Source organism: Zeus faber (assembly GCF_960531495.2).
Source record: "Zeus faber genome assembly, chromosome: 10".
NCBI classification, from domain to species: domain Eukaryota; kingdom Metazoa; phylum Chordata; class Actinopteri; order Zeiformes; family Zeidae; genus Zeus; species Zeus faber.
The window spans coordinates 14,634,146-14,657,307 of NC_137199.1; the positions used below are offsets into that span (position 1 = coordinate 14,634,146).

At 46.4% G+C, this 23,162-nt stretch overlaps 2 protein-coding genes across 3 annotated transcripts in view; both read right to left on the bottom strand.

The window, feature by feature from the left end:
- Positions 1-3,508: 3,508 nt before the first annotated feature.
- On the bottom strand, positions 3,509-9,368 carry rad9a (RAD9 checkpoint clamp component A). Of its 2 annotated transcripts, XM_080007607.1 has the most exons (12): positions 9,143-9,368; positions 8,684-8,754; positions 8,485-8,558; positions 8,184-8,232; positions 7,977-8,091; positions 7,710-7,809; positions 7,411-7,517; positions 6,983-7,089; positions 6,622-6,686; positions 5,379-5,477; positions 4,950-5,205; positions 3,509-4,037 (listed from the first exon to the last, which is right to left on the bottom strand). In XM_080007607.1, exons 1-12 carry the CDS (start codon positions 9,174-9,176, stop codon positions 3,921-3,923), a joined length of 1,194 nt encoding a protein of 397 aa, XP_079863733.1. In that variant the 5' UTR covers positions 9,177-9,368; the 3' UTR covers positions 3,509-3,920. The 2 variants fall into 2 exon arrangements, with proteins under 2 accessions (XP_079863733.1, XP_079863734.1); XM_080007608.1 differs by lacking the exon at positions 8,485-8,558 and having other exon boundaries at positions 9,143-9,165.
- Positions 9,369-21,250: 11,882 nt separating this feature from the next.
- Positions 21,251-23,162, bottom strand: part of p2rx3a (purinergic receptor P2X, ligand-gated ion channel, 3a) — a gene marked incomplete at both ends in the record, with an annotated part of 5,425 nt that continues 3,513 nt past the window's right edge. Inside the window, 6 exons of the mRNA XM_080008138.1 lie at positions 21,251-21,376; positions 21,716-21,793; positions 21,920-21,985; positions 22,110-22,203; positions 22,360-22,496; positions 23,033-23,162. Coding sequence (XP_079864264.1) covers positions 21,251-21,376; positions 21,716-21,793; positions 21,920-21,985; positions 22,110-22,203; positions 22,360-22,496; positions 23,033-23,162 — 631 coding nt within the window. The remainder of the gene's footprint in view (positions 21,377-21,715; positions 21,794-21,919; positions 21,986-22,109; positions 22,204-22,359; positions 22,497-23,032) is intronic.

Consider the following 23,162-nt stretch of genomic DNA (forward strand, 5'->3'; position numbering starts at 1 on the left):
ATCTGCACAACATCTGGAGCTCTGCTTGTTGTTTGAAGGCTCTGATCGTCTGCTGGATCCACTAGGAGGGGGTCCTGTTTGACGCACCCATTCTGACCTGGGTCCTGAAGAGGGCTTGCCCGGCGGCCCACAGACACCTGCAGCGGCACGACGTGGAGCCCCTCATGTTTGCTACCGATTGGCTGATGTGTCTGTTCACGCGCCACCTGCCCTTCAACACCCTGCTTCGGGTCTGGGACCTCTTCTTTGGCTACGGTACATCAATGATTAAAAATGAAAATGGCCCGAATGAGTCAAAAGAAAACAACGCAAATGGTTTCACTACATGTTTCCTCCAAGGCTATTATTCGGCAGAGAACTGGCTTCCCACAATGTTGCATACAAAGCTCTTCTCCTCAATGTCCTCTTTTTCAAATCCTTCAACCATCCACAAACCCCTCCCCGCCCCAAGCGCAGGAGTGCGGGTGCTGTTCCAGGTGGCGGCGGTGCTAGTGCGGAGAGTGTTGGGCCGAGCTGAGCAGAGGCGGGAGTGCCAGGGCCAAATGGAGACCCTGGAGAGATTGAGGGGCATCAGGGAGCAGATGAAACAGGAAAACGAGGACAACTTCATAGCGGAGGTAAAAAAAAAAAAAAAGTTTACAATTAAAATAAACGACAGAAAAGAGGAACGATTTCACTAGGGCATTGTTAAAAGTAACAGGGATAGATTTTCCCTGCAGATAGTGCTCATTGTTTTCTCTGCAACCTTAGTCATGTAACAGACAATGACTAAGGTGTTGGGCAACACAGTCGCCGACTGTGCGTGTTGCCGAGCAGGTGGTGCAGAAGTAAGGAACTGAAGTGCAATAATGCAGAATAGGACATCTGAAAATGATATATTACATTATGTTATATTCCCCTTCCTTTCCCTCTGCTTGTCTCAGGTCTGCTCCGTGTCGCTGTCTGAGAGAGATCTGAATAAACGGACAGAAAAGGAGCTGGAGAAGTGGAGGAAAGAACGGCCCTCGTCCACCTTTGACCCCAGAGTCCGCTGCCACGGCTACGGGGCGGCGTGCGTGGGGGTGAGGGAGCGGGAGAAGGAGCGGGGCGAGAAGGAAAGAGAGATGGGAAACCTCTCCGTTCCCCTCACTCGCTCGGCCTCCACCGTCTCCCTCTCCCCGTCCCTCCTCCGCAAGCGGTGGAGAAAGGGGGGAAAGGCCGAGGCGAGCGACTGGCAAGGGGGAGGGGAGGTTGTGAGGAACCTCTCCATGGGAGTGAGGGGGCTGGGGAGGGAGACCTGGACGGCCAGAAGACCACTGCGGGTGCAGAGCATCCAAGAAGAACAGCACAAGGCTCCGAAGGGACGACAAAATGACACCGATGCTAATCTAATACGACCGAGTGAAGCGGAGCCGAAGGGAGACCCGAGTTTACCGACATCCGCTCCAAAGGAGAGCAGAGCGCTCAGCTCTCAGGAGGAGACCGTACAAGTCAAACCTGGAAAACCTGAAAAGTTCTCGGTGGACGTGGCCCAACAGGAGACTGGACGTTGTGATGAGGAAGACAGGACGACAGAGAAAACATCGGTGGAGGGTCCAGTCAAAGACAGTCGCCCTGAGCACATCATCCACCGCGTTGAACCCACCTCCGAGCTCCAACCCTGCGCTAATGCAGAGGACACAGAGCCGAGGTGCAACAGCCAATTGCGTCAGCTGGAAGACCCGAGTGCCGAGAGGAACCAAGAAGAGGAAGTGGAGAACAGAGACACTTTAGAAACACGGGGGAAGGTGGAAAAGCAGGCGGGAGGAGAGGAAAATGCAGTTTCCGCTGAAGAAAAACCGAGCCAGATAAATACGGACACTGAAAGCGGCACGCATACAGACACAGCCACACAAGCAGTAGCGGGCATATCTGATGGACAGACTGACCGAGAACCAGAGCCAGAGGCGATAACGGAAAATGCGCAACAAACAGAGACGCACGCACACACGGTCGTGACAATGCAGTGCGAGTCCGCGGCGCAAAACGCCGTCGAGTTCAATCGACCCTCCGACGCCCAGACGGAGGAAGACACGCAGGAAGCAAATACACAGGACGGATTAACTCCAACGGAACTGAAAGAAGAGTCTCCCACCCCGACTGAAAACAACAGGGAGACGGAGACACGGGAGAGCCGGGAGGAAAACACAGAAATGCAGGAACAAACTCAAGCGGCTACTCCAACAGAGGAAGAATGCAACGATTTGCACACAAACAACACTTCACTGGAAGAGACGGCGCCAGAGGAGGACGCACGGGGGCAAACCGCAGCCGCCGCCGAGAAAGACGAGAGTGACTTTGAAATACCAGCGGCGGAGACGGCGATGTGCACAGAGACAGACACACCGGCCTCGACCGAACAAGCAGCCGAGGTGTTTTTCGTGTCTTCGGAGAACGAGTCAGAGTTTCCGTTGCGTGAGCCGGCGCAGGCGCACGAGGAAACGGTTTCAGATGCGGACGCAGAGGCCGAGGAAGACGGAGCCACGAGCGCGCCGAGCGCGGGGGCGGCACCCACGGAAACCGAGCCGCCCTCGCGGGCCGCCGGGTCGATGACGCCGTCAAAGCGCGCGTTGCTCAACTCCACGGCAGAGCCCGGCGACGAAACAAGCAAAGAGCCGCTCACAGTGGAGCAGGTTTCCACCGGCGATGTGGAGGAAAGGACCGGAAGTGCGAGAGAAAACGTTGAGAAAACAGAGGCGGTTCTTCAGGCTTACCTCCCGGAGCCTCCACGCACACAAGAGAGCCACGCGGTGGACAGTGGAAGCTGTGCGGGGGAGCTCCAGGAGCCCCCTCCTTTCGGAGAACATGACGTGTTGCCGAGCGACCCCGAATTGATGCTCGTGGCCGGGCGACGCGCGCACACGTGCTCCGGGGAGTTCCGTGTGATCAAGGCGTCCAGCTCCCAGCGCTCCAGGTTACTTCGGAAACTCTCGGAAGATCTCTTCTCTTCCTCGCAGCTAGACGGCCGACCCGTCGCCGACCAACCCGTCGCCGACCAACGCGCAGAGGAGCCTGAGCGCGCGAGCCAGTCTAGCCCCGCCCCCATTCGCCGTGAACCAAAACAGCCTGACACCGTCAGTGCCGGAGCGTCACCAGCTCCTGTCCCGTCAGGGCCAAAAGAGCAGACTGGAAGGAGCGAGGGGCGGGAAGGGGTGAGACGGGAAGAGAAGCCAGCCAACACGCCCAAAGGCCTGGGTCTATTTCGCCGGCTGAGAGGAGGGCAGCGGGGGCCCAAAATCCAAATCCCCAAAATACTTATTCAGGACTTCAGCGACGGAGTGCGGGTGGAGTGCGCAGTCCAGGGCGAGGAGGAGGAGAGACTGAGCTCCAAGGAGCGCAGGAGGAGGAGGAGGGCGAGGGAGAGGAGGGAGAAAGAGGAGGAAAAGACCAGAAAGAAAAGGGAGAAGGGGCTGGAGGGCGAGAGGAGGAATCCGCAGACGAGAGGGAAAAGCTTCGCGACGCAGAGCGATGAGCCGGCCTCCAGAAGAAGCTCCGCTCCGCATACAGACTCTTACTTCTAACCGACTAGCTCTTGGTTCGATGCGGTTTTTGATGCTTTGTTGTCGTGTACATAAAACCATGATATTTGAAATGTTGAACACGTGTTATTATTTTATTTTTTTGGCGCGCCTCACATTGATCAACACATCCGAGCGCAAATTCACTTCATAATCGTAGAATTTCCAAGCCTGACGTTGTCGTCGTCGTCGTCTCAGTCTGTAAACGTGCCGATTCTGTTCTAACTGATCAATTGTCGAGAAAATAAAATAAAGTCGTAGTAGTAAAGAAATTATTCATATGTTTTAAATCTGAAAATCAATTCAGAGCAAGTGCGCAACTGTCCGTATCTGTGCTTGCAAAGAACTCCGAAAAGTCACACAGCCTCTCCAATCCAGTCCACCTTAAGGAGACGCCGCGTCGTCTTCACTGTCGCTGGCTAGAACTTCCTGACTCGTCCTGGTCCGATTGGCTGCCTGAGGAGACGCAGGGAACACTGATCCGAAGAACACGGAGCGGAACTGTAGGAGCAAAGACAGAACAGCAGATATGAGAGTTGATCTTATCTTAAGTTACATTAAAATGAAGGGGAGAGGGGGGTGTTCTGTGATGACCAAGCGCGGCAGGTTTTGGGAAAGTCTAAAGCCCACTTCATAGGCTCTAACTGTCTTTCGGAGCAAGGTTACTCATTTGGGGCTACCATGGCGACAGAAGGCAAAGTCATCTCCGAATAGACAATAATATTCTTTAGAATTGTATATTATCAACTGTAGTATAATTCTAACCTTTCCAGGAGCCTGGCCTGTTTGATAAGTATCACACCACTCATTATAATACCTTTTGTTGTTGTAATTCCTCCCCACTGACCACACCTCATTCCTAAGGACACTACTTTTTTAACCAACTACTTCCCCTCATCATACATCGTTCCTTCAGACATTCATTATAATACCTTTGCTGACCGGACCCCTGCTGTTTCCCCCACCTTTCTCATGGGAGACACTTTCAATATATTGTTATTTAGCATAGGGACCTTCATTATAATACCTTTGTTTAATCAGCTGCTAACCTGAAGCCGAGGAGACAATCTTCCCATAATCCTTCACTTCACCGTCCGACAAATGTTTTGTTATAAAAACCTCAACTCAAGACCACGCAGGCTGAAGAGCGGTGGTCTTGCAAACCTGTACGATCGTTACTTTTCCCATGTGGGCCGACGTGTTTTTGTAGTAAATGGTATTCAAAGTTTGTCCTATTGTCAGATTTAAGTTTCTTCATTAAGGATTTGATTTTTCTACATTAGAGACCATGAGGGTTATAACCAATTGAAAATACATTATTTAAATGCCATACAAAAGAAAAACAAACAAACAGGAACTGTGTGTTTAATCAGGACAACTAAGACGACGTCGGTTGCAAAACCACCCACCAACCTTTTTATTTGGTGGTCTTTCCGGGTTCTTCGTCTCTTCGCCGCCATCTTCCTCCTCCTCCTCCTCTTCGCTGTGTGGCCTGCACCTGCGATTGGCTTCAGATGACAGCTGGTTTGAAGTGGTGGGACAGGGCGACGTGGCCGCCGTGGGTTCCGAGGCCGAGGGCTCTGGCCCTAATGTGGTATCCATGGCAATAAGGTACGAGTCCATGTCATCATTCATGAAGTCATCGGGGGGGAGTGGAGGTGTACAAGCTCTGCGGCGCAGAGGAGAGCATTAGGATGTGGCGCAGACTTCAATACATTTTGCATTGTGAGGTGAGGCAATAAAGGCAGAAGTTTAAATCTCGTCACCAGAGGGTGTAAGCAACAGAGCCAATCAAAGGATCACAGAGTAAGAAAACGAGGGCTCGACAGGACGGCACTTTACCGTTTTGTGCTTCGGTGATGGCCGTCGGAATCATCAGAAAGCGTGGCCAGCACAAAGTTGCCTTCCAGCACGCTGTCTGTTACCGAGAGCACCACGGGTCTGACAGGCAGAGAGAAACAAATGATGCATTTATAGCGCTAACAAAACCAATGTAAACAGCATCACTGTCAATGTGTGTTCGTGTTAAGCATTCATTCATGATTCCTGATCACTCGATAATTAATCGGTAAAATATTATCCAGTCGTTCAAGTACAACACATTGAAAGAATAAATTGATTATTAGTGCCCCGAAGACTAAGGTGTAATTACTTAATTGGACCACTAGATGCAGCTAAATGCAAGATGGGCCCAAGTACACCATGGCCTGGCCAAGTCAAGTCAAGTCACACTATATTTATAAAGCGCATTTCATACGAGACCAGAAGAGACCGGGAACACTGGGAACCTCCAACAGAGGTTACTTGGAAGACTTGAATATGCTTGCATTTCTTGCCAAGAATGCCTCAGATAATGCACATATCTGTATATACATAATTGCCTATCTCATATACAAAAGTCTATTCCACATACATAAGCCTATTCCCTTTATCTATTCCATTTTATTTAATTTTATATTTTTCTATATATTCTTATTTTATTCTGTAAGTATTCAACTTACTGTATTACGTTTTAGGAATCAGTTAGTTGGTCTAGTAGAAAGAAATTTTCCTAGGACATATCGTGTGTAATCACCGGGTGCGTTGCATTACATTTCACTGCATACATGTGTAAAAGTATGAATATGTATGTGACGAATAAACCTCTTGAATCTTGAGATATATATATGTATATATTCTACATTTGTGCTTTTCAGATTTTTCAGGAAGAAACTCCCCCTGTGACACTAATAAAAGTTGTAAATACATTTTTTTATTGACAAGGGCACAATTGTTTTGTTTTGAGGTAATAATGACAGTAGTTGTCTTGTGGAATAAACGCTCTGGATTTTATTTATCTTTTTATTCATTAAATTAGCCACATTATTTTGTCAAACAAAATAAAAGGTTATGAGTCAGGATTATGTTATTTTGAAAATCAACACAAAGGCTCACGTTTTGTTTCATGTCTTCGTCTAAGCTGGTTGGCTATTCTTGCCTGGGTATTTTTGTTGTGTTTTAAGGATTACACTTTTCATTCATTGAAAAGATTATCACCAACATTCCTTTTTGCAAACGTGCATCCGCAGTTTGTGTGTTGCCTCACCTGCCTGGTTCATCAAAGTACATGGAGATAGGGAGAGCAGTCGACTCTGCAAACACCAGCAAACCCTACAAAGAAAACAAGAAAGTAGCAAGGACCTTAAACCAGTGTGACACTGTATCGAATAAACAAACAAACCCCCTGAATATTTTTAAGGGGGGAGCTGCCTTAAAAATGATCTTTCTTTTCCTCTATGCAGATCTACATTTTTTATCTATTTGTGATGAATTTAACAAACAACAAACAAAGTGACAAAACCAAACTTTTAGAATTGAGAGCAAAGACTTTAGGTATACTTGTATTCTTTGCTCTGCTTTCCAACATCATTGGCAGACTGAACACATGTGCTGTCATCCTGACTCACCCGTAGCTCCTTCAGACAGAAGGTGATGCTGCTTTGAGTCTTAACTGAAAAGTGGAGAAACTCATCAGAGGACAAACACATCTCTGTCAGCATGGCCTTGGACAGCTCTGCAGGGTAAGAAGTAAAGGAAGAAAGAAAAAAATGGAGGAAGGAAGAACAACAAAAGAACAAGATTTTGGGTAAGATGACAGAAGGCGAACGTGAAGCAATGACAGTTTTCACAAGTATCACCTCAGGTTCCTATAGCTAGAATCAGCTACAGCTGGATGAGGAACTTCACTGAATACACCTGTATAAATTAATTGAATAATTGAACAAACACGGCGCTTTGGTGGTGATGTTTTAAGCCGCGGACACTAAAACCTAAACTAAAACCCTGCAAGTCTTTGTTTGCGGGAGATGCACATGGAGATAGAACCACGGTTCACCTGTGTGTTCTTCTACGTGGTTCTTAAACCACACCCGCTCATCGCTCACAGTCACAGTCACCTCTTCCAGAGAGGGAGGAAAGTTCAACACAGTGTCCACCAGCACCCTGAGCAGGGGGGAGAGGAAAGAGGGGGCAAAAGAACGGATTATGAGTACGAACAAGGGAGGGAGCACCCAGGGAGATGTGAAGCCAAGGTACAATAAAGGAAGGAGACAGATACCCGATACCAGGCTGTCTTGTCAAGATGAATGAGAAATAGATGGATGGAGGTGAAACGAAAGTCAAAAGTGAACAGACCTGGGCTGGACCTTGAGTACATTATCAGAGCTGTCCTTGTCAAATACTGCTTGGAGACTCTCACTGTCTTGGAAGGACAGATTATGAGTCTTCAGCAGCCCTAAACAAAAAAAAAAAAAAGAAGGCACACCAGCACATAATGTCCACATGTACACACACACACACACACACACACACACACACACACACACACACAGTAAACAAAAACACTTTTAAGGCCCCTAAAGCCACAACGATATTGCAGAGACGTGGATGAGGAGCACATACCGTGTTTACAGTGGAGGGTGAAGGTGAGTCGGTTCTTCTCATTGTCCAACCGCATGTGACACTTCTCCACAGTCTTCTCCAGGGAGGCCAGAGACCTGAAGACGGCCTGCACACTCTTCACCAGCAAAGAACAGCGTTATGTGTTAAGCTGAAAGATCTACAAAGACACATGTTGCTCTGTGCAATTAACTCCTCAACTCTCAATACCTTAATGATCATTTTGCATCGGAAGGTGTGTCCATGCAGAATGCTGTACCTGTACAGAAATGAAGAAGGGTCACTTGTGAAAAGAAAAAAGGAGCAATGTGAAGTATGGAAATAATATAACCCTACATTTGCTGGCTCTGCCATTGAGGCCACTGGCCCTGAGATAAGTTGTTAGATCAATATTATTTTAACAGCAATTTATTTGTCCACTCAAGTAAGAGTCCTTATCCGGGTTTGTGGACTCTAGTGACACACCCGGAGATGTGAAGGCATGCAGCACAAACTGGAATACACACTGTACCTGCTGAAGAAGAGAGGTGAAAAGAGGAAGCAGGCGTAAGCAGACCGAGAAGAATTCACAGACCTCAGGGCCAGCTGCAAGAAAGAACAGAAATAACAGTACAAATGATCTGTTGAATGTAAATGACGAGTAACCAATCCACAAATGCAAGCTTCCCAATGAAAGACGGGTGACTGTACAGCATTTAAGATCTGCTTACCCCATCCTCCTGGGGTTCAAGGTACAACTCATCTCCGATCCTTGACAGTGAGTGAATCGCTTTGGCCAGCACTGGGCGAGGATGTTCACATGTGTGTGCACACACGCACACGCACACACACACACACACACACACACACACACACACACACACTTAAGAGCAGAACCAAAAATGGCAACGAGCAACAAACCTAAAAAATAACGACAAAAGGGAAAATTTGGCGGTATACAATAAAAGAAAGAAAGAAAATGCAGTGACATTTCACTGCATTTATGTATGATCGTATGGATATGTATGTGAGAAATAATCACCCTGAATCCTGAAGTGAAACTCCACACTCAATTCACATTCACACACAAAAATAGGAAATTGTGCAAGTTTGCCTACATATATATAGACTATTTGTAAAAAAGTGTGGATAGAGTTATAACGCAGAATAAATAAAGTGCCAGCTCTTACCTTTCACATTCGCTCCAGTCACGACGCCATCCATTTTGGGCAGAAATAATGAAGGGGAGGCTGACAGGAAGCGAGACCTTGCTCACCGTTAAAAACCAATGCGACTTAACTCAACTGAAACAAGTAAGCCACACATCCCCCGCCAAGGCTAGGGACGAGCTAAAGCTATCCGACGCACAGCTTGACCACCAGGGGTGTCACCGCTCTCCATTGCGAACATGACAGAACGTTATCACTTTCACGGTCGCGCTGACTATTCGCACGGGAAGATGCACTTTAATGCACGTCGCTGCGCAGCGGAGACGCACTGTTTACGCCGCCATGTTTGGACGCGCGCGTCCAGGCCGGCAGCCAATCAGAGGGGCGCAAAGGGGGGGGGGGGGGGGGGGGGGGTGTTTACGATGTGATGACGTAATGACGTACTGACGCAACGACTGAATGGAGTAGCGCGATCAACAGGTTGCTGGAGGCTGCAGCTTCCTCGGACTGCATTTCTAGCAGATGTAAGACACCTTAACCTTAATCATCTCTAATCTTAAACCTAAACTTCACCATCTCTAATCTTAAACCTAAACTAAACCATCTCTAATCTTAAACCTAAACTTAACCATCTCTAACCTTAAACCTAAACTTAACCATCTCTAACATTATACCTAAACTTAACCATCTCTAACCTTAAACCTAAACTAAACCATCTCTAATCTTAAACCTAAACTTAACCATCTCTAACCTTAAACCTAAACTTAACCATCTCTAACATTATACCTAAACTTAACCATCTCTAACCTTAAACCTAAACTTAACCATCTCTAACCTTAAACCTAAACTTAACCATCTCTAACCTTAAACCTAAACTTAACCATCTCTAACATTATACCTAAACTTAACCATCTCTAACCTTAAACCTAAACTTAACCATCTCTAACCTTATACCTAAACTTAACCATCTCTAACCTTATACCTTAACTTAATAATCTCTAACCTTCTACCTAAACTTAACCATCTCTAACCTTCTACCTAAACTTAACCATCTCTAACCTTATACCTAAACTTAACCACCTTTAAACTTATACCTAAACTTAACCATCTCTAACCTTATACCTTAACTTAATAATCTCTAACCTTACACCTAAACGTAACCATCTCTAACCTTCTACCTAAACTGAACCATCTCTAACCTTAAACCTAAACTTAACCATCTCTAACCTTATACCTAAACTTAACCATCTCTAACCTTATACCTTAACTTAATCATCTCTAACCTTAAACCTAAACGTAACCATCTCTAACCTTCTACCTAAACTTAACCATCTCTAACCTTCTACCTAAACTTAACCACCTTTAAACTTATACCTAAACTTAACCATCTCTAACCTTATACCTTAACTTAATAATCTCTAACCTTACACCTAAACTTAACCATCTCTAACCTTCTACCTAAACTTAACCATCTCTAACCTTATACCTTAACTTAATCATCTCTAACCTTATACCTAAACATAACCATCTCTAACCTTATATCTAAACGTAACCATCTCTAACCTTATACCTAAACGTAACCATCTCTAACCTTATACCTAAACGTAACCATCTCTAACCTTATACCATAACTTAATAATCTCTAACCTTACACCTAAACTTAACCATCTCTAACCTTCTACCTAAACTTAACCATCTCTAACCTTATACCTTAACTTAATCATCTCTAACCTTAAACCTAAACATAACCATCTCTAACCTTATACCTAAACGTAACCATCTCTAACCTTATACCTAAACGTAACCATCTCTAACCTTATACCTTAACTTAACCATCTCTAACCTTATACCTAAACTTAACCATCTCTAACCTTATACCTAAACCTGACCATCTCTAACCTTCAACCTAAACTTAACCATCTCTAACCTTAAACCTAAACTTAATCATCTCTAACCTTCTACCTAAACTTAACCATCTCTAACCTTATACCTTAACTTAACCATCTCTAACCTTATACCTAAACTTTACCATCTCTAACCTTATACCTAAACGTAACCATCTCTAACCTTAAACCTAAACTTAACCATCTCTAACCTTATACCTTAACTTAACCATCTCTAACCTTAAACCTCAACTTAATCATCTCTAACCTTCTACCTAAACTTAACCATCTCTAACCTTATACCTTAACTTAACCATCTCTAACCTTATACCTAAACTTAACCATCTCTAACCTTAAACCTAAACTTAACCATCTCTAACCTTCTACCTAAACTTAATCATCTCTAACCTTACACCTAAACTTTACCATCTCTAACCTTATACCTAAACGTAACCATCTCTAACCTTAAACCTAAACTTAACCATCTCTAACCTTATACCTAAACTTAACCATCTCTAACCTTAAACCTCAACTTAACCATCTCTAACCTTAAACCTCAACTTAACCATCTCTAACCTTCTACCTAAACTTAACCATCTCTAACCTTATACCTTAACTTAACCATCTCTAACCTTATACCTAAACTTAACCATCTCTAACCTTAAACCTAAACTTAACCATCTCTAACCTTAAACCTAAACTTAATCATCTCTAACCTTACACCTAAACTTTACCATCTCTAACCTTATACCTAAACGTAACCATCTCTAACCTTAAACCTAAACTTAACCATCTCTAACCTTATACCTAAACTTAACCATCTCTAACCTTAAACCTCAACTTAACCATCTCTAACCTTAAACCTCAACTTAACCATCTCTAACCTTATACCTAAACGTAACCATCTCTAACCTTATACCTAAACTTAACCATCTCTAACCTTATACCTTAACTTAACCATCTCTTACCTTATACCTAAACTTAACCATCTCTAACCTTCAACCTAAACTTAACCATCTCTAACATTATACCCAAAACCAAGTTGGAAGACAGAAAGTAGTATTTGGGTGGAGTAAACCTCACAAACCATAAGTGATAAGACAGGAAATAGTATTTGGGTGAAATAAACCTTTAAAAACACAAGTAGTAAGACAGAATGTAATATCTGGGTGGAATAAACCTTTAAAACTTGAAGTAGTTAGATATTAAGTAGTATTTTGGTGGAATAAACTTTTAAAACAAGGTTGTGAGACAGAAAGTAGTATTTGGGTGGAATAAACCTTTAAAACTTTCAGTAATTAGATATAGAGTAGTATTTGGGTGAAATAAACCATTAAAACTAAGTTGCTAGACAGAAAGTAGTATTTGGGTGGAATAAACTTTTAAAAGAAAGTAGTTAGACAGAAAGTAGTATTTGGGTGGAATAAACTTTTAAAACTAAGTAGTTAGACAGAAAGTAGTATTTAGGTGGAATCAACCTTGAAAAATAAGTTGTTAGACAGAAAGTAGTATTTGGGTGGAATAAACTTTTAAAACTAAGTAGTTAGACAGAAAGTAGTATTTGGGTGGAATAAACCTTTAAAATTAAGTTTTTAGACAGAAATAAGCACTTGGGTAGAATAAACCTTTAAAACTTTATGTAGTTAGATCTAACATAGTATTTGGGTGGAATAAACTTTTAAAACAAAGTTGTGAGACAGACAGTAGAGTTTGGGTGGAATAAACCTTTAAAACAACATAGTTCGATATAAAGAAGTATTTGGGTGGAATAAACCATTAACACTCAGTTGTTAGACAGAAAGTAGTATTTGGGTGGAATAAACTATAGGTAGTTGGATATAAAGTAATCTTTGGGTTGAATAAACCTTTTAAACTATGATACTAGGGTCCTAGAAATGCGGTCCTGAAAGAGGGAGAGAGAGAGAGAGGGAGAGAGAGAAAGAGAGAGAGAGAGAGAGAAAGAGAGAGAGAGAGCGAGAGCGAGAGAGAGAAGGCGGCAGACACTGTCAATACAAGCCTCACTGGTCTTTCTCGTTGGTCCAGGTTCATCCATCTGTCAGGACAGTGGAACGCGGCTGTGTCCTCCCTCCCCCTGTCTCTCCCTCCAGTACCGATGATATGAATGGCTGTGGCTGGAGAGGAGTGTCTTCACCACCTTTGCACGCAGAGCATACAGACGTTCGCCATTGATGGGAGAACGCACGGCCGGAATGGCAGAAAAGCCATTCGGGAGTGTTTAGAGCTGCTTTAGAGACCATGGAGGATTTGAGCGATCAGGGAAGACAGCAGGGCGGGGAAGGATCCGTGGGAAGAAACAACATGCACAAGGGAACTCAAGGATTTCTGAGCTGAGGAAGGTAAAACAAGGGAACTATTTGGAGAATTTTTTCCCAGGCGCCTAAAACCACGATCACTGGTAAAGACTGGAACACGACGACTTGTTATTAAGATGGAGGTGTAAGATAATACGGCAGATGTGTGTAGAGGACCCACACGGCACCGGTAATTCCACTCGTTACAGTTTCAGATCCGCGCTTCAAACCACAATTGATTGCGGGCCGACCTGAACTGAGAAATCGAACCCTGTGGAGTACACTGCACTCAGCAGCACCTGTAGTCGACGTACCGTTGCGTGGCTTTTTTATAAATTGATTCACCATAGTTGGACTCATCTCAAGTTCTATTCCTGGATGTCTCGATCACGTGGCTCCGCCACGGACAGGCAGGCCCTTCTCCAGTCTATGCTGCAGAGATTGAAGCTCCAGCCGGACACAGAGAGCCAGGGATGCCCTCTCCAGGCCGGCCCGACCACCTTTGGCATTGATTCGGGGCACAATGGGGAGAAAGGGGACTCCGACCGACGGACCTTTACGTTAAATCACTCTTCAACCAACGGCTTTGGGATAGCTGAGGTAGGAGCTGCTGAGACCGGCAACGACATAAACACAGAGCCGGCGGAGGAGGGCGGAGGAGGGTTTTGCGGGAACCGGACACGCGCGATCAAGAAGTGGGATTCTAGGGAGGAGTTTGGGATTCCTGCATGTAATAGCGCCTTTGGTCATTCGGCGGCAAGCGGAGGAAGCAGGGGAGGTGAGAATCCAGCCTGTACCCCTAACTTGGACGGCGTAAAGGAAGTAATGACTCAGTCGTCTTCGCTGAGTATCATTTCCCGCCCTTCCAACACAGAAAACGTTGCGACTGATAAGTCTGACAACTGCGGCTCGGAACGAGAGACATCGTTGCTGGAGGTTACCGCAACAGCAAGTAGACAGCTGCTTCCTGTCGAGGCACAGGATGAGACCGATGCCACTTCCTTTGAGAGAGGAGGCGATAAGACGGAAGCGGAGAGGGAGGGGGATTGTGATTCTGCAGGGACAGAAAATGTGGTTTTGATGTACAGTTCGGTCGCACATGATCATAACGGCCGAGGTTCTCTCCCAGACGGTTCACCTTTGACCTCTCAATTCCCCAACGATGACAGGACTCCTCCCGAGGTCACGCTCGAGTCCAGAACTTCGTTCCGGAGTCAGAGCCGTGACCGTCCCAGCTCCCACGTCCAGGGTTTGGCCCCCAGAGTCTACCCTTGGTCCTTAAAGGGGGCCAACCCAGGCCGGAGCTCAGGAAGCGGAGGAAAGACCACGACGCATCTGGGAAACGGAAGTCCGGGCATCCCCCTGAAGACAGACGCCGGCGCATCGGGGACAAAGCCGAAGCAGATTAAAACCAAGAGATGGACACAGAAGATCAAGGAGAGGTGGAAGGAGAGAAGCGGGAGTCAGGCCAAGAAAGGAAAGCAGGAGGTCAGGGGGAACGGGAGGACAGGCGAGAACGAGACAAACGTGAGTAGAAATCACTCCTCGTGTTCAAACCGTTTCCGGCGGAAGTCATGTTTCGCCATTAAACCTCTGATGAGAATTCCGACTGGTTCCAACAGGCTTTAACCAGAAGACAGCCGTCGACGTTGGAGCATCCCAGCGGCGCGTCGGCGGAGGGGATAGAAAAGACCTCCCGTTCGCTAGCCGCGCCCGAGACTCACGCCGAGACGCCCCCGACACATAACCCCGATAACCGCGCCTCTGACAATCACGTCAGGTAATTAAAAACACCTCTCAGAAAAGCCCTTTTGGACATGGCTCAGGCCTTTTCACCCTGGTAACACAGGCATGCTGCGGTAGGTATCAATCTGTCGTCATACGTACAAATGTGAGCGTCCGATACCGCTCGAAGCTCTTATGTCATTGAGGAATGTGAGGCATTCACGGGATGTTTTTAACGATATCCGTGCAGCCAGTGGGGCTCTGGATCTGCTCCGATGTGTCAAGACACACCCCTGTCACCGCCGACAGCAACTGCCACAATCCTCTTCGCCACCTCGTCGGTCCTTTTGCGTTTATTAGCTGGTTCCGGCCGCCATTTCGAGTCATGTGGAAAAATATTGGTATAAATATTTTAAAAAATATATGCAGCTGCAGGTATGCAGCAGTTAATAGGTTTCGAATGAGTCTGAGGCGTCGCCCACCTTCTTAGTAACAGATATGAAGACACACACACACTCATATTCACACACACTAACACACTTCCCTGAACCTAGAACTGGAATTTGCCAGCAACAGCTCCACACACATACCTCACATTTTCTAGATCATCCCACATTTATTAAGGCACACAGGTATTTTTTTGTTATGCAGTATGTAGTCACAATATAATCCCATTCCACACCCTATCCTCCACACAATACATACACAGTATATATTGTATACAGTACATATGAAAGCCTGCCCATAATCACATCTGCATCAACATTAATCACAATGAGTCCCCTATAAACATGCACTAGCTCCTCATATTATACACAGACACAATCAGAGGTTCCAATTCACACACATACACTGTACTGTTTTGTAACTCCTATGTTGTTGATTATGTCGTTTTGTCAGTGGATGGCAAAAAAAAACAAAAAACCGCACACACACAGCATTCTCATTAACTCATATGTACAGGAGGAAGGGAAATCTCCTCCGTAACAAAAAAAACTCCATCTCCTTCAGTTTATTTCGTTCATTTTATGGATTCAGAGATCCGCTGTTTGTGGTCTTCCACAATTATCTCAGAGAATCTCTTCTCACGTGGCAGATCCATCAACGAATTTGACCTGGGCCTGGGGACGTTCAGCCTACTGGAGGAGATCCTCACGGGTCAGGAGTGGGCCAGGTTCCTAGACCCCGCCGTGTCAGACGCCTCGACCCATCAGACGCCGGCGACGCAGCAAGCCAGCCATGGAGGAACGAGCGCCAGCCCTCCAGTTGGAGAGCACAGCCAGAGGAACCTCGGAGGAGCCGAGCCCGGCCTTGCCTTGCTGTCGGTCTGCCGGCGGCGAGCCACGTCGGCTGACGCTTCTGTGCCTGTCAACATGGACGTTGCATATGCCAATGGCTTTTCGGGACAGAGCCTTAAAGGCGGGGACACCCGAGCGGAACCAATGGAGCACTGCATCCAATCCGACTTTGTGGCCGACGAACTGGGAATGGAACACCAAGCAACAGGCCACAAATATTTGCATCTGAGGAAGGTATGATATCACTGGTATGTGGCTGCGTGAACGCGAATGCGCCTATTTAGAAGATATTAGACATAATGAAAATCTTAAATCCTCCGAACGAAGACGGTTGATTGAATGTTTGCAGGCGGGGCTTGACGATATCATCAGAACCAAAATCTAGATTTTGTCGCTGTACAGTAGAATGTGCTGTCGGCACTCCTTTCCCAAAAAGAGGAAAGAGTAATGTGATTCGCATTGGCCTGCTTTCACTCGCAGCACGGAGGACCGGCGGACAACTCAGCCCCGAAGAGCACCGTCCAGCTAAACCGAAAGAGGGTTCATCAGTCGCTGGGTATCAGAGAAGACCGAGAGCCAGCAGTGGAGGGCAGGACGGGGGGCGGAAAAGAGCCGAAAACCGGTCAGAAAAACCTCACGCGACAGGCAGTCGTGGCCGAAAAGCCCATTCTGGAGATAATTAATAAAAAAGATTAAAAATTCTCTCTCTGGTCCCTCCCGTCCCTAGATGCATCCACGTCTCCAGCCGGACCCGCGAACCGCCTCACCATGAAGGAGAGAGAAGACTTACTAGATGATGATGATGATGCTATGATGTGCGCGTACCCTTCAAAGTCCACCCTCGGCCCATCTGCGCCCCCCAAAACCCTGAAGGGCGTCCTCAGGCACTCCGTGTCGCAGGATTCAGAGTCCTCGATATCGATGGAGACGGCGACCAAGAAGGTGAGACTTAAAGCGTGCCGTCTGACCATTCTGTCTGTGTCTCACCCGTGTCCCACCGCCCCTTCCTCACCTCCGCCAACTCTGCCCTCCCCGACACCTTCTCCTCCGTCCTCAGAGGAGGGTGGAGGACGGCCGCCGGGTTCGTTTCTCGGAGGAGCTGGTCACCATCGCGCCCGTGCACCCGGACCCGGGCGAGGATTCCGGGACGGAGGAGAACTCTTTATGGGAGGAGAAGGAGGAGGATGCCGGGATGGAGCAGACTGCGGTATTGTTGTTGTTGGAGGAGGAGGAGGAGGAGGAGGAGGAGGAGGAGGAGGAGGAGGAGGAGGGGGAAGGGGAGGGGGAGGAGGGGGCGGCGATGGCGGCACCCGCGCCGCGGCCGGTTCTCCCTGCCTGGATACGGGCTCTGAAAAGGCGAGGGATGGGGAGGAAGCCCAGACACTGAACAACACCGAGGAGGGAACGGGACTCGTCTCCGACACCTCATCTCAGGCCAAAGATGGATGGTTTGTAGAGCAGGGCGGGGCCCCTTTTGTCGGTTTTGCAAATATTTGTACAGTTCAAACTGTACCCGGCACTTTATGGAGCTGTTAAAGGTATTATGTTAAATGTAAGTGTTGTAAGGTTGACCCAAGTTTAAAAATAAAATTGCACGTTTTTTTATTTTAGAAATGTGAGTGAACATCAATAGTGAGACCACCGTAATTAAACATTTTTTTACAAATTGTTGATGGTCTTTGTTTCAAACAAACGAACACTGGAACTAAGTCAAAGGAGAAATGCCATGTGCTCGATAGTAAACATTCATATACAGCGTTGAATTTTTGTGTATTTAGCTCAAAAGTATCATCAGGCTTTTTAGTTTTTATTTGTCTGTGATCTCACCATAAATGTCTGTGCACCCTGCTTCACACCAGGAAGAAAAGATAAGAACAGATTAGATATATAGACAGACAGACAGACAGACGGATAGACAGATAAATAGATGGATAGATAGATAGATAGACAGACAGACAGACAGATAGATAGATAGATAGATAGATAGATAGATAGATAGATAGATAGATAGACAGACAGACAGACAGACAGATAGATAGATAGATAGATAGATAGATAGATAGATAGATAGATAGATAGATAGATAGATAGATAGACAGATAGATAGATAGATAGATAGATAGATAGATAGATAGATAGACAGATAGACAGACAGACAGACAGATAGACAGATAGATAGATAGATAAAAACGTTAAGAGTTACAACTGCTCAGCAGTACAGAACAGTTCTAAGACTAGAATTACAGATGGGTAAATGAAAATTAAAGATATACAAATTAACTAAAAAATTGATAATAATAACAATTAGAAATAGAAATATAAAAAATGTATGGAGAAAATAGAAATATTGTAACTCAGTAGTGCAAGTGTGCTGGAAGCAGACATTGCAATAGTTCAGGAATGATGATCAGGTGGTATGTATGAATATTCGGAGGGGGAGGGGGACTCTCTCATTTCATAAAGTTTAACTATTTTTTTCTCCCTTATAAAACCAGTTGGTTCCCTTTGATAGTGAGCCACCGGCCAACGCGGAACAACACCAACTCTCACTATGCGCTTGAAGTGGGACTTTTCTTCCTTCAGTCAAACAAAATAAAAACTTGGAAGTACAAATTTTGAGTGCATATCCCATCAAAACTGAAAAAGACAACTACAATCAGTGTTGGACAGCACGCAAGACTTCCTGGTCCAGGAATTATTTTCTCTCTTCCTCTTCCAGTTATATTCTCTCCCTCTCTTCTCTCTCTCTCTCTCTCTCTCTCTCTCTCTCACTCACTCACTCTCTTTGCCTATCCCAAGCACACACACACACGCACGCACACACACACACACACACCACACCCTTTCGAGCTTTCCTCAGAGCCTCTGTTTCACCCCTCCCTTCCTCACGTGGATCAGAACCAACAACTCAGCCACTGACTCTATCTTGGCCTCTCGGTCTCCTCTCTCCCGCCCTTGATGATGGCTCCCTGTCGGCCTTTGACCACTCTCACCCACCCTGAGGGCCCTCGGGGGGAAGGAAGCGAGGTGAGGAGGGGAGGGGGGAGACCTGGCTATCAGTGTGTGTTGTCGTTCCTCTTGATCCACCAGTGGAACACAGGCTGGGTCCCGTCGTCACACCACACCGCAGGGTTCACTGGTCCAGTCTAGAAAATGATACCTCCTCATTATACTCTAAATTCCAGGATTGATATCCTGAATATGGTCAGAGGTGTGTGTGTGTGTGTGTGTTAGAAGAGAGAGAAAAGTGCAAAAGGATCGACTTAATTCAAACCTTACAGATTACATGTATTTTATTTCATTTTCAATTTCGACTCGGGGGAGGAGACAGAAAAGAGAGGGCCCAAATTAGGCACGGGACAAAATGAAGGCAGATGATAATCTTGTTATTTTGGACGATCTGACAAGACGGAGCGAACTGAACTGAGACAATTTCTACCGGATGGGACGTTAGTCCATTAGACGGCAGCAGTAACGTCTCACATGTCATCGACTAGAGATGGGCTCGTAATGGCCCCATCGGTACGCCACAAACCCCACCCGCATATAGCACCCCACCCCCCTCATTAGGCACACACACACACACACATATTCATTTTTACACACAATATACGTGGTAGAAACACACAACACACATGAGCCATCCACATTAGTGTTTCACGCCATGAAGAGAGCTCCAGTTTTTTTCTATCTCTACATTTGGACCGCATTTGGACAGGGGCACAGAGGCAAGGTCTTTGCAGGTTGTTTTGAGCAGTATATTTGAGATGAGGGATTTTGTTGATTGGCATCTTCACTGCAATATTGATCGATAAGCAGCAGGGGGGGACTGATGGTGGAGCTGGAAGGATCTGAAAGTCATTCTCGTGTACAGCTGTTTGCAGTTGAATACTTGTAGTGAGAGCGTTTTTATGATACTAGTTACAACTTACGATCAGTGAGCACTTCTTCAAGTGTATTAGCCTCGGTTGATTTGGTATTTTTTAGTATTTATAGAGCTTATTGTGAGTAATCACCGGGTGTCATGACATTTCACTGCATATATGTATGAACGTATGTATATGTATGTGACAAATAATCTCTTGAACTTGAACTTGATCTGCGATGAGTAATGAGCAGCTGTAAAAGTGAAGTAATGGTGGGCCTTGTTCTTATCTTATTTTCTGTTATTATCACCCCGATTTCTGGTCCTCGTTTCACCCAACCCTGATCCCTTTATTCCTATCTAACATGCAAAGTCAAGCGATCCCAGGTCTTCGTTATCCATGGTTTATGCTGCGTTCAAATGGATTCAGATCAGACGGTCGACAGAAATAAAACCGTAAAGTAAAAACAAAGGTGGTGACGAAATGGCAGGAGACCGATTCAAACCATTCATGACCACATGTTCCACATATGATGTTGAATGCAATAAAATATATGATAATAATAATAATAATAATAATAATAATAATAATAATAATAATAATAATAATAATAATAATAAAATATATTAAAAAAAAAAAAAATAAGTCATATCTAACTATAAACTCCAACTTTCTATTACTGTTGTGTCGCAAACTTATAACACTTATTTTTTAAATTCCTTTCCAAAAAGCCACAAGGATGACTGATCTGTTGACATGTTTTGGAGGCAGGGCCGGTTGTGTCCTGAGCGTCTCCTTGCGTGAGGTAGTTGCGTGAGATCCGGTCGCGAATCCCGTGGCGGACGACAAAAAAGGCCGATTGAAATCTTTGAACGTCGGACGCTCTACCGTTACCGCTCCCCGGTCGGCGGCACTTCAGGTCCTTCCACTGTAATGATATCCGGCATCGCCGTCTCCCTGAACCCGTCTGAACGCAGGATAAGCCTTTTTGTCAGCGTCGCCCTTTAAACGAGGGTGGGGAGGGGGTGGGTGGGGGCGCCCTCGGTCAGATCGCCTGTTCGGTATCGAGAGAAATGGCCCCGGAGTCGTAGGAGCTGTTCATCTCCGCTTTGAGGGACGTCTGGCTGCCTCGGCCCTGGGGGAAGGAGGCTTCGATCTGGGCTTCCGAGACCTGAGGGAGCGGTGGGGGGTCGGAGGGACAGAGAGAGAGAGAGAGAGAGAGAGAGAGAGAGAGATTTCCAGAGAAACCAAGGAGGAGCGGGGAAAAAAAGAGAGAGAGAGAGATGGGAGAACCAAGATTAGGGAGGAAATCAAAGAACGATACAGTCCCACCCGACTCCCTCCCGCTCGCCCGCCCGCCCTGTGGGAAGGTCAGAGGTTTCCGGTCGACTCCAGAAGTGGCTCCCAGTGGCGATCGCTGCCCCCGGCAAAAGCGATGGCGTCCGATGGGCGCGAGGGGCTTTCGGAAGGGAGGAGGGAGTGGGGAAAAGGCGGGTTTTTTTTTTTTTACCTCCTCAAACTTCTTGGCTCTGTACTGTTCGGCCCCCTTGAGGAAGTTCAGGAGGATGATGTCGCAGAGCACCGTCCCCTGAGGACAGAGACGGGAAGACGTTGAGCCCGGACCAAAGCCCACGTACGAAAAAAACGAAACCTTTGACGTTTAAACGCCTCCGCTTCTGCGGTCCGGCCCCCGGGGAGCCACGGGACCCCTTACCAGCCCGATAGAGGTGAAGGCGGCGACCAGGTTGATCAGCGTGGGGATGGTGTCAAACTTTCTGGCCTGGAGAGCGGAGCGGGGCGATGGATGAGATGGACCCAGTAAAAAAAGTGAAATTAAATAAAGCACAAGTCCATGCAAAACATGCTCCACACTCGATCGACCCAACGACCCCACAAAAACTCACATTTCCGGTGACCATGATATCAAAGCGGATGGCGTAGGCCTTGTACAGCGTACGAAATTCGGTTCCGTTTTCTTTCTTGAAATATTTGGCAAACCTACGGACGGCGACCGGGGAGAGAGTGACGGTGAAGGATCGACGGTTAAAGCTTCGGAGAAGGGGAAGATTTCATCAAGAGGAACCGAGGGACAGCGGGGCGGAAAAATAAACCGGTCAACAGAAAACAGAGCGACGGGGACGGCCGGGCCCCTACCTGAAGTTGTAGCCCTTGGAGTTGCTATTGTTGGCAAACGGGGTATCGAGCCTGGTGAAAGAGTACTTGGGCTTACACCTATCAATGGATAAGTCCAGGTTGCACTTCCACTCGATGTTGATGCCAATCTCTCCGCCCTGGGCGAGAGAGAGAGAGAGAGAGAGAGAGAGAGAGAGAGAGAGAGAGAGAGAGAGAGAGAGAGAGGGAGAGTGGGACAGAGACCAAAAGGAAGATGGATTTTAATTTCGGGGTAAGGCCGCCCGCTGTGTTGTACGAAGACGAGGAGGGGGCCTTGTGCCGTGAGGGTCACATGGAGACAGCTGAGGGGAAGTCAAAGTGGCGCCGGGCAAAATGATGGCCGTCGGCGGATCGGAGAAGCGAACGACGGGTCCCCAAAAAGTCAGGAAAGTCCGCGTTTCTTCTGCGATGCGTGTGTGTCAACGTCCTTTTGCTGAAAGCTCCACTAAACGCCAAGTTTTACGGCTTTTGGAGGAAGAATGTGAAAACTGCTCAAATGTATCTATAGATATATGTATGTATACCACATATCAAAATACCTTGGTTTTACAAAGGATTTTGACATTTGGAAAAAAATTATATTAATTGTTTATTTAATTGTTTATTATAAATAAAAAACATTTCAAATGGAATATTGCCTGAGTGCTGACCACACCTTTTTGGCGAGGGAGGCGACGTCCTGGCCGGTGTAGCTGAGCACGTCGCCCACCTGGAAGATGGGACAGAGGGGGCTGTTCACGGGATGGTATTTACATTTCCGAATGTCTTCTGCTTCGAAGTTCCCC